This window comes from Falco biarmicus, chromosome 3, assembly GCF_023638135.1.
Source record: "Falco biarmicus isolate bFalBia1 chromosome 3, bFalBia1.pri, whole genome shotgun sequence".
Classification (NCBI taxonomy): domain Eukaryota; kingdom Metazoa; phylum Chordata; class Aves; order Falconiformes; family Falconidae; genus Falco; species Falco biarmicus.
The window spans coordinates 5,075,460-5,087,738 of record NC_079290.1 but is presented as its reverse complement, the minus strand read 5'-3'; the positions used below and the strand labels follow the sequence as shown (position 1 = coordinate 5,087,738).

General features: G+C 38.3%; 1 protein-coding gene across 7 annotated transcripts in view; it reads left to right on the top strand.

The window, feature by feature from the left end:
• The window catches only part of TRAPPC9 (trafficking protein particle complex subunit 9), a 508,634-nt gene that overhangs the window by 89,188 nt on the left and 407,167 nt on the right, over positions 1-12,279 (top strand). For all 7 annotated transcript variants that reach the window (XM_056330195.1, XM_056330194.1, XM_056330196.1 and 4 more), the window contains one exon: positions 5,062-5,214. In XM_056330195.1, the coding sequence (XP_056186170.1) occupies positions 5,062-5,214 (153 nt within the window). The remainder of the gene's footprint in view (positions 1-5,061; positions 5,215-12,279) is intronic.

Below are 12,279 nucleotides of genomic sequence, written 5' to 3'. Positions count from 1 at the left end.
TGGGGGTCATTGCTCAGGGACTGGCTGGGCACTGGTCTGTGGGTGGTGAGCCGTAGTATTGTGCATGCTTGTTTCTTTTCTCCCTTCCCTTTGGATTGCATTCCTCTGCCCTTCTCCCTTCTTTTCTTTATGACTGCTATTGTTGTTGTTATTGTTCTTTTGGTTTTATTTTATCTTAATTGTTAAACTGTTCTTATCTTAAACCTTGAGTTTTACATTCCTTTGTGATTCTCCTCACTGGGTGAGGGGGGAGTGAGTGAGTGGCTGTGTGGCATTTAATTACTGGCTGGGGATAAACCCCGAGATGGGGGGGGGTTGTTGTGTGGTTTTTCTTTTTTTTAATCTGTGTTTGTGATCTTAGAACGCTGTTCCACATATATACAATTTCTTTGATGCTTTGAGTTTTGCAATTTTGAGGATATTTGCAGATCTTAATGCTGTAGTTAATTCAGTTCCATCCTGTCCCATTCTCCCATGGACAGACAAAGACATGAGAATTCAAGCAGTGTCCTACTAGGGCTGATTATCCACCTAGCTCTGTAGGCACAGGACATCAGGAATTGTTGCTTGGGGAGAGCAACTATTGCGGTGTTTGTGCTTGCTCAGCATCTGTAGTTTCTGTACATAACTATTGCTTTTGAAGTAGCCCTTTGTGGACTTGCCCATGAATTTTGCCTTTTCTGTTTTGAAGCTGCTGGTGCTGCTTGCCTCTTCAGTCTCCTGTAGCCACAGATTATAGTTCACTACTGCATGGGTAGAGAAGTGCTGTTTCTCTTTTAATCTGATCTCCTACTAGTTTTATCAAGTGTTTCTAGTTCTCATACCAGGGAATTTAGTGAGCAGCAGTTCTGCATTCACTTTATGTGATATTTTTCTAATTTTTGTAAATTTCTGCAGTCATCTTCCCCTGCTCGTCCTTTCAAATTGAAGGGTCTGTGCTCACATGGCAGCTGCTTTGCCCCTTCATCATTTTAGTTACCCTTCTTTGGACTGTCTCTGGCTCTAGTATGTTCTCCTTGCAGTACAGAGATGAAATCTGCAAACAGCGTTTAGGATGTGAGCCCACCAGGATTTTGTACAGTGGCAAAATTCTCCCCCTTTGTCTTGCTCTCAGCATTCTTTGTAATGACATCCTGGTTTTTTGTTTTGGTATGGTTTGTGGGGTTTTTTTGTTGGTTTGGTTTGGGTTTTTTTTCCTGTTACTGCTCAATACTCTGATTCTGTAGGGATTCCACCAATCAATGGTGATTCTAGGATTTCTTTGTGGAGTTCTAATTGCCAGTTCTAGGTTCAATGTACCGCGCATAGCTCATCCCTCCCCCTGCCCCAGTTGTATTATTTTACCTTTATTTATATTGAAGTCCTTTTTTTTGCCTACTCAGTTGATTTCATGAGGTCCTTTTTAGTTTCTTGCCTTTGACAGTACTACTTCCCTATATGATTTTGAAATCTAGTTAAGATAAACTTTGGAAATAAATCTGGTCAAGTGGTGGATGTAATTTGCAGAACAATTTAATGCTGATAGTCTTAAAAAATGTTACTGAAAGAAATGTCTTTGTCTACACTATTGTTCTTAAGAAGAGAAAAAAAGAAATTAAAATCTTGGTAGCCCATAAATCTACATGTTTGCAATCTATGCAATTGAGATATTAATGTTCAAATATACCAAATACTAAATACACATTGCTAGTTTAATTTGAATTTGTTCCTATTAAGTAATTCTTAAATTTGTCATTTTATGGTTTTGTTTCTTCACTTATCTTGAGAAAATAATTTTGGAAAAGTGGTAGCAGTCCTAATACATGTTGTTCTATACAATAGCTTGAATTTGTGATGGTGGGAAGGCACAAACAGATTATGGCTTCTCATAATCGTTTTAATAGCCATGTAAAGTTAAATACCCAATCAAAGAGCGAAATTATTTCAGTAAAGAATTTTATAGATGCGCTTACATTAAAATAAACCATGGCAAAAAGACAGATTTACCTGGGAGCCTAAGACTGAAAAGAATTGAGGAACTGATGTTCTTGTGATCTCAAAAGACTTGCTTTTCTATCAGGTTTCTCTGTGCAAAATGCCAGTGGGGATTGATTTTTTGGCAGACCCTAAAATCAAGTTGGGTTAAGGTAACCCAAAGTTACATTGTGGGTAAACTACTGTATATTTGTTATGACTGTAGTAATTTAGTATCCAGTAAATTGATAAAACAAGTTACTCATTTGAACTCTTGACTAATAGTCAGTTATAACTTCGGTTGTTTGCAAAACACAAATTTTTGGACTTTCTGAAGTATAAACTGAAACTGCAACTGAACACAGGCATGCGCCAGATAAAACTCTTTCCCACTGGACTGAAAGCTTTGAAGCCCCTTGCCATAGTATAATTCACTGTAATAATGATTACTGAACAAGGTGAAGAAAACATTATTAAACTATAAGCCACCGTCAGATAAATATAAACTAGGTTGTTCTCTACAGCTTAACTTTTAGCTCAAACGTTTAGACCTTGTCTTGTAATTACAGGTGTTAAATTAGAGAGTATCTGCAAAGGCTGTTCTCACTTGGGAAGTCTTTTCACTCATCTTCAAATTATATTTATTTAATGAAAATACATTTTGGAAACAATTTGTTCGTTAAACTGAAGATCACTCAAGTGCTTGGGATATGTCATTCTTCTTTGCTTACACTAAAGAAAAACATCGCTTTAGCATGTTATGGTCTTCCTTACCAGGAAAAGGGGATAGAGATTGCTGTACTTAAGCTACCTTTTTTTTCTTGAAAATAGAAGAAAATCAGAACAGTGATACAGTTACAGCTAAACAATTAGATGAGGTGGAGGTGACTTTAAGGAAACAATTGTTAGGATTTTTTTTATTTTCACCTCATCTTTGCTCATATAAAGAAGTCTATAATATTGATTTGATGTGGAAAGAGACAACACTTGATGGTCTGTGAGAAAAAAATATATCTCAGGCAAAGCAGTTACTGTTTAGCTAGAAGTTGATGGAAAAATACTCACTTTTTTTTTTACCTTCCCTAGATGCAGTTGTTTCTATGCAAATCAAGTTTGGACCGGAATTCTAAGTACTACTTTTCTTGAAAGATCCTTATTCTAGATGGCAGTTGTTGAGGCAGTCTTCCCACCCTGTTTTCTCACACGTGGATCTTAGATGATGGTTTTGGAAAGGCTCTGAAATACAGTAGCCTGGTATGAAGTAGAGGTGAACTGTGTGACTTTCAGTGGTCCCTGTGTTAAACAAAGCACGGGGTCTTTAAAACACAAAGGTATTTAAATGAGCCTTTAGAAGACTTGTTCAGCGTACTTTGGAGATAGTATGCATTGCTACAGTAAATTAATATATTTTTAGGATTCTTCCAGTCAAACAGTCATATTTTCTTATGTATTAATAGTCTTTTCTGCAGTGTTTAGCATTGTGTAGTCTAGCAAATATTAATGAATTTATGGACGTAGTGGGTTAACCCCAGCCAGAACCGAAGCCCCCATCCAGTTGCTTGCTCACTCTCCCCATCCTCTTGCCCCAGTGGGGTGGGTAAGAGAATCAGAAAGGCAAAAGTAAGAAAACTCAGGTAGAGATAAAGATTGTTTAATAAGCAAAGGATAGAGGAATTAAAAATCAGAACAACGTTAGATTTTAAGGTATGGAATATCCTTTTGGTTGATCTGGCTCAGCTGGCCTGGTTGTGTTGCTTTCCTGCTTCTTGCCCACTGCTGGCCCACTCGCTGGCAAGGCGGAGTGGGAAAAGAGAAAGCCTTGCTGCTGTGCAGGTACTGGGCACGACGGCCAAAAAGCTGGTGCATTAACCAGCACTGTTCTAGTCACAAATGCAAAACAGCAGCATACAGGCTGCTTGAAGAAATTTCATGAACTCCACCTCAGCCAGACCCTGTACAATGGATTTCCTCCCCCTGCTCCCCAGGATTATCCATGAAGTGCGTGAAAGAAATAAAAGATGAGCAAATATTTTTTTGAGCCTATTTAGTATCTAAAGAAAGATTAATTCAGGAAGAAGTCACTGTATTATTGTACCATTCTAGCATGAAACAACCTTTTCTGTCATTCTAAAAAAATTTTTTCCTCTTGCATAAAGTTCATGGAATAGCACTTTTTGGATTGTTTTTGCTGAAGGTACTTAAATGTCCATCACTCTAGCTTTTGGCATACTACAGAACTTGAAATAACACATAACTAACTCACGCTGCTGAAGCGGACTTAACCCTCTGCTGCTCTTTATTTCAAGATGTATCTTTTGATGTTACCGGAGTACTAAGGAGACTGAGTAACTGGATAAAGTATCTCAATGTATTGATGAACAGTAAATTTTTTTCCTCATATTTTTTCCTCATATTTTTCCTGGTTTTTTTTTTCCTCATATTATTTTCTGGCATGTTAAGCTTAGGAGAGAAGAGCTAATAATTACAGGTGCCCTGTCTCATATGGACCAATGATAAATAATGTATCAAACAAATATCTTTTAACACAAAGTAATCCTGTCTGGCAACATCATTAATGTTTGGGGTTTGTATACTTTATGCTTCTCAGTTTTCAAAAAGGACTTTATTTTATTAAAAAAAAAAAAGAAAGACAATAGTATTCCTAGTCTTCTCCGTTGCTCAACAGCTAAATAAATAATGTTGTTACAGGTGCTTCAGAATTTTAACTGATTTATTCTGGTGTAATATTTGGATTAAATGTTTTTTGGCATTTCCTGAGCTGAAGTCTGTATGATTCAAAAACTCTATGAACTTCTAGGTCCCATTCAGGTGGTATTCAAAGTCTATGTATGTTATGCTGCCTATTGTGTAACATTTTTTTTCCTTGTCTTCACTTAATTTCATATTTTGAGCTTTGTGATGCTTCTAGGTGTATATCAGTAACCTCTCTGATATCTTTCTAAGGTTAAATTCGTTTGTACTGCCTTAATTATGAATAGTTTAGAATTTAAACAGAAAATGACGAATCAGTTAATATTCTCTACAACAGTTATAAACTTCCTTAACACAGAGGTTATGCTCATGAAATATTTGCTTATTTTAATGCAGAGAAGCTGTATGGAGACTTCTTGAGTTGGAAGCTAGAAGATACCCTTTCCCAGTTCCCACTGAAACCTGGGAAGATTGCAACGTTTACTGTAAACATTAAAGTGAAGCTGGACTTTTCATGCCAAGAAAACCTTCTGCAAGATCTCAGTGATGGTGAGTTCTTAATTTCTCCTTGCTTAGGAAGTTTGTAAGTACTTCTAAGAAACACTTACCCATTGTTTTGCCATTTGTTCTAAAATATAGTGTGTGATGTAGATGTGTATTTTCATATTTGTCTTGTAATGCAAAGACAACTCTTCAGTGAGCTGTATGGATTGAAGACTGAATTTTTGTCACAACTCTGAGCATGATCATCTGACCATACTTTCCCATGGTGATTGCCCTGCTATCTTTTCAAATCCTTCTTGATAGAGAGTGTTTTTGATGTGTCTCTTTGTATCCTTATTTTATGAAGGTAAAGAAGAATAGTTTGCACCACCATTGAGTTGTGGGCTTCAAAGAGAGTGGGCTTCAATGAGAATGAGTGGGCTTTAAAAAGAAATAACAAGGTTGATTATTTAGTTATCAAAGTATCTGAAATTCTTAATCATGGCAGACAGCAGTTTTGCCAGAAGCGACCTACTGAAATGTAGGGCATAATCCCCCTACTATTTGTACGGTAGAGAAGGTTTCATGTGCTTAAACTCATTGCTTCTTATGAATTAAAAAACTCAGAATGCTTGCTTGTATTAGAATTATCTGGAATTACAAGTACCACATACTTGTAATAAGGATTTCCTTTTTATAATAAACATACAGTCTCACTGGAGTGAATGCTGTACTCTGTGTTTTTTCAATTGCCTGATGTATTTGCACTGATTGAATTAACTTGACAAAACAAGCTATTCCTGTATTTAACAACAACAATAAAAAAAGTACCATTATTTTTTGGACTGTTTCCCAGGATCCAGTTGCAGGTATGAGTTGTCAGTATAGTTAATCTTTAAAAAAAAAAATAAAAAAAAAATTAAAAAAATAAGGTCACATGCATATGTTATTCAAGTTGAATAGGACTGATTTCTGTGAGTTATCTTGCAAATGCATTTAGACAAAAATCACTGGTGTAAAATACATAAATTATAAAAACATTGTAGGATTTAACTGTACAAACCCCATAGCATTGCTACTCTGAGGTTTACTTTAGAACTTTTTGAAAAAGCTGATAGTGGAGGAAGACTGTACCCTGATATTATTGTGAAAACACAGCTGCCAAGGAATTGAGGCTTTGAGAAATGCCCTTGATAGGAGATGTAATTCTGCATAGTACAAGTTTATGCTACAAATTCACAGAACTGGGGGGCAGGGGTGCAGATCCGATGCTAACTGTAGGATGATTTTACTGTTTCAGGAGCAGATGATACTGAATTACTTACAGATTCCTGAACTCCTGGTCCTTGTGTACCCTATGGATAGATGACCCCTCTCTTTTCCATGGAACTTCTAATGGCTTACTGCTTGCTTTTAAGAATTTTTCTTAGACCATAATTCAACTTATCTATTACATTGTATGGAAAGGGTATAGGAAAGTTGATTCAAAATTTAAATTGAACTTTATTATTGGAAACTTAGCTTTTGTATGTTGACAGTTTCATATTAATAGGAAAGAAATCAGAGTCATGGAAATGAGAAAGAACTCTATCAATGTTAAGTTGAAAAATAATTACCAAAGTCAGTATTTTAAAACCTAGACATTACTATCTTTAGTGTCAGTTCTGTTGATCTCATTTTTGTAACTTCTAAATATATATATGTATATATCTCTCTCTCTATATATATAAAAAAATTTTCTTCATTTGCCATGTCTCCAAAAAGCTTTAAAGACATTTTGAAGGTGCACTTGCCCAGCAGTTTTTCAGATGAAATAACATACAGATAAAATATTCTATGGAAGGAGAAGATAACATACATACTTCTCAGTATTGGCATCAAACAGCTGTGAGATTTGGATTTGGGCCTCTGTTTCTTCAGCAGTATCTAACTTTTATGGGACCACATACAAACAAAGTCTTTGCACATTTTTACCTTGTTATTTCTGTCTACAGCTTCTTTGAAAGGTTGTGTAACTGAAGCCTGGAAGCAATTCAAACTTTTCTCATTGAGATGATAAAGGAGTAGAATCTGTTATTGGTTCTTTAGAACTTTGGTATCTTTGGGTGCTCTGTACTGTGTGTACTTTGAAAGTGTTACTAGAGATGCTAAGTACACCGACATTTTTACTTGCTACTTTAATTTTGCTATATTGCTTTTAACTTTACAAATACTGTACTTTCTGAAGAGGCAGGTAAGATCCCGATGTAAAGAACAGTAAAGAGCTAGAAAAATCAATGGCAACTATGACATGACTTTTAAGCTTATGGTAGCTATGGTACCTTTTTCTTTTGAAGACCAGATTTACAATGATGATCAAAATAATTTTAAAAGTAATGCCCTTAGCAAGGCATCTGTTACTTTGATCTGTTTTCATTTGATGCTAAAATTGTTTCCTTCGATGCTGTTTGTAATCAGGACATAGTACAGAAAGGGTAAATTACTGGTGTTTCTGATGATACACTTATCCAATTGGAAAGTAAACTAAGTTATCAATCAAAATTGCTGATCTGATTCTTGTGTGTTGATGGTATACTGTCTCATAAAGAAAAATGTTAGGTGGTCTAGATTAAAGGAAGCAAAAACACATGAGTGGCTGTACAGGATCAGATCAATGACAGTCTAGTCCACTATCCTAGCTGTGATAGTGGCTAAGAGCAGATGCCTCTAGGAGAATATAGGGAAAATCATGAACCTACATGCTACTTCCATTCAGGCTTTTGGGCTCCAACTGTTGTTTGCTTAGGAACTTCCAGAGCCTGATAGGGTTTCAGGCATTGTTAGTCATTCTTGGTGGGTTTCTCTTTCATAAAATTCTTCATTCTCTCTGTCAGCACTGTACACCATGCTGTGGCAAGAAGAATCACAGCTACATTACTTTTAGCAGCTTTGCACTTACTGGTGTCCTCCTTATATTACCTGGTTCTTGTATTGCAAGGAACAGGTAACAGTTTATCTTCTAAACACCCTACTTTCAGTCATGATTTTACGACATTTCCTCATGTTATTGTCACAGTGGTCTCTTTCGCAGACCGAAGATTTCTGACTGGCTTAGTTGTCCCTGTTAGGGAAACAGTTCTACATCAATTAGCCTTCTCCCTTCTGAACTCTTTCAGTTCTGTATGTTTGAGTAGGCTGTATACACTATTTGACGGGCGATCTACATATTTGTGTAGTGACCTAATGATGCTCTTTGTTTTGTTTTATATTACTTTCCTTATAATAATACAGTAATGCACAGTTTGTCACTTACTTTCTTGACTGTTGCTGAACATAAAGTTGGTAGATTCATGAATCTGTGAACCACAGCTCCGGGATCTTGCTCCTGAACAGTCTGACACACTGAGGGCCTCTTATTTCACACATAAGTTTAGGATTTTTTTCCCCCATTTATTTATACAGAATTTCATTTGACATTTTATTGCCCAGTCATTAGATTTCATAAGGTCCTAGCTGTGATGCCAGGAACATGCCATCCTGTGTTGTATAAGCTTCCATGCTGGGAATTGCATTTATGCAAATACAGCCTAATTACGTGCCAGATAACATTGCAGATGAATGTGCCTCCCGTTAAAGCATGTCATTTAGGGTTCTTGTCACAATCTGGATTGCCTTGGGTTTATTTTCTTTGGAATTAATTACTTGGCAAGCACTTTGAGCAGCTGGGCAGGTGTTCCAGAGACATTTCATTAATTAGGATGAAGAAAAACTAGGCTTACATCTTGAAGGCAGTTGACTGGGATTTAGAGATTTAGATCTTTTAGGAGATCTGTTTGCTGCAAATGCTAATGAACTTTTAGATCTCCTGTCCCTTAGCTGGACGGTTCATGGTTCTTTCTATGTATGTTCTAGGTTCTCTGGTCAGGAAAGTCAGTATGTGTATTTAATTTGATGCTAAGACTGTTAAGAGTGTTTCCTCCTGGTGTCTCCTAGTCTGTCTACTTTGTACAGCCAGACTTAAGGAGGTTAAGCAGTAAGGTCTGTGTCACCTGTTAAAGTGACATAAAGAGGTCAATGGGATGCTCACACTATTAGCATAATGAACGCTCCTTCCCAGTCATACTTTAATTTCTGAGATCCAGTATTTCCCCGACACTAAATGGGAAAAGAACAATAGCTGCTCTTTCTGGATTGCATTATATATGGTAACTTGTTGGGGAAGTAGTCTCTTTAATAAAAGCTTGTGTTACATGGGGATAATGCTTTACAAAGCTTAATGAATTAATCTACAATGAGTACTTCATTACGTAAAATGGTAGTGTTCATTCATCCTGTGTATAGGGAACCTAAAGACAGGTGTGAGAATTTTTAAATTCATAAACTCATCAAAGGAACTAATTAATTACATGCTAAGAGAGAAGCAAATCTAAGCCTTAAGTCTCTGCTAAGGGAGAAGAGGTTGCAGAGAAATAACAGCATATTTCTAAAAGCAGTGATCTTGAATATTTTTTAGTATTGGTATGCAAGACCATTGTATGTTTCATACTCACTTTGTTGCTTTTCTACTTAAATGGCTAGATTTTATTTACTTTAAAATGTTCCTACACGTACATAGTGTATAGGCAATATATTTCTTTGTTAGAAAGATAGGTGGGTTTGTATTTAAATGTAATCTTGACAAGTCATCTGAAAATCTAAGTACCCTAGAGGACTCTTATTAGGGTAATGGTATTACTGATGATGATGATGATGGAAGTCCTCAGAGATATTTCAGTGTGATCATTTCAGTGTTACTGTGCTTGGTTGTCTTCATTACATTTAATCACTCAGAATATTTTTTTCGAAGTGACTTCATTTCTAAGAAGCTTTTTCTCTCTGCTGTTTGAAGATGTCAGTTTTCATTTTGGTTGCGCTGTTAATCTGAGCAAATGAGTTGTGGGTGGGTGTTTTGTTTTGTTTTTTTTTAACTACAAACACTTCTGTTTCTTCCATAAATTCATCACCCTGTACCTTTAAAAATATGCTTAATTTTTTAAGAACTTTTCTTACAGAGTTCTTAAATTCCAGTTTTAGTGCTTACAGAAGATAAGGTGCCTTTTTCTTTTCCAGCTGCCTTTTAATCTAGATAAATAGTCTTGTCTCATAATTTGACTGATACAGGGTTTTTTTTAACAGTACCTAAGTGCTGTAGGACCTTAGCCTGTATCAGTTGTACCAACCACTACACAAATATGTAATAACAGGTATTTCAGGCCCCAAATCTTTACAATGTAAATAGCCAAGACAGACATGAGGCAAATAGCAGTACGTTTATTGTTGGCACACATGGGCTAACTGACCTGCCATCCTGTTATTCTCTTTCCTTGCTGAAGCACTTTATTTTCTCACTAATGTAGCGTGCTTAGATAATCTCTGGTCTTTGATTATGAATTTCTTTACCTTTCATTTGCTCCCTTTCCTTGTATTCACATTATTTTAAATCTAACTTCGAATTCTAGTTTAGTTAGTTCACCAGCCTCAGGAAGGAATCGTTATGTATACTGCATTTGATACTGTTAATTACTATTACCATCCTCTTCAGATTCAATGGAGTCTCAGAGATGTGCTTAGTCTGCTATTTGTTGTCTCTGCCCTGCTCCTGGGAGCCAGAGAGTTAATGCGTTCCTGGTAGCTCTGTCTGGAGTGCTGTGATCTGTGGTCTCCTGTGTGATGGATACTCCTAAGCATGTTTTTGAGAGAGAGAAGGAACTGCACCTTAATGCCCACCATACTGTGAAGGGTGAAGTGGATTATATTGCCTGAAACTCTCTACTCTTCTGTTATTCCCCTCTTTGTTGCTGCAGACAGCATGTTTCTAGAATTCCGACAACTTTCAGAAGAATACAAGATGGTTCTAGTTTTCTAGGGGAAAAAAATAAAAAGGCATATTCTGAATTAGCAAACATACTCTCCGGTCCTGAGTTTCTTAAAATCTTTTTTTTTCTACATGCTGAAAGTACTTTAAAAATGTTGAACTGTTTGTAGGAGAGGTTGCCTACCAAGAGGCTTTTTGTTTTGAAATGTCTTTCAGGTAATGGACTGACAAAAACCAAACGGGTTGAGGGGGTATTTAGTGTTCATGTTTTATGCTCGTGTACTTTACAAAAACTCTGACATAGCTCTTATTTTTTCATGCTTGTAAAGCACTCATGTAAGAAAGAAATTACTATAATGCTTATATATATATATATATGTATAATATAAGGTGGTTAACCTCGACTAAAGGCCAAACGCCCAGCCCCACCCCCCCAAGCCGGCTGACTCCCTCCCCTCTCCTCAGCAGGCCAGGGGAAGAAAACGGGGAGAAAGCTCATGGGCTGAGGTGAAGACAGGGAGGTCACTTACCAGTTACTGTAGTGGGAAAAACAGGCCTGACTTGGGGAAAGTCAATGTAATTTACTGCCAAATAAATTAGAATTAGATGGTGAGAAACTAAGTAAGACATTAAAACACCTGCCCACCCCTTCCCCGCTCCCCAGCTGCCCCCCGGGCTCCCGGCCCCTGTCCCCCGGGCCGGGGCTGGGGCGGGTCTGGGCCGTGTGCCGGCCCGTGTGAGCCCCTCAGCCCCGCTCCTGCCTCCTGCCCCGTCTCCCTGCTCCAGCGCGGGCCCTGCCCCGGGCTGCAGCCCTTCAGGGACCCCCTGCTCCCGCCGGGGCTCTCCAGGGCCGCAGCTCCTGCAGGAAAGAGCCCCCAGCTGCGGCCTGGGGCCCTCCCCGGGCTGCAGGCTGGGGCTCTGCCCCGGCGGGGGCTCGCCAGGGCTGCAGGGGAGCCCTGCTCCGGGCCTGCGGCACCTCCTGCCCTCCTCCTGCTGCGGCCTGGGGCTGCCTCTGCTGCTGCTCCCCCCTCGGCTGCCTCCTCCTCTGCCTGGGCCGCCTGTGGCCCTTGCGGAAACCTGTTGCCCCCCTCCCCGGCGCCCCCGGCTTGTGCAGAGGCCACCCCCAGCCCCACCGCCAGCACCTGCGCACAAACAGCCCTGTATATAATATTAAGTGCATTTCATGTGTTTTTAAAAAACGGCAATAAGCAGGTTTGTACTGTCACTGGGTTGGAATTATTTCTTCTTCAGAGAAGCTGCAGCTTTAACCTATAACCTTAGCTGCTTTTGCATCTCAT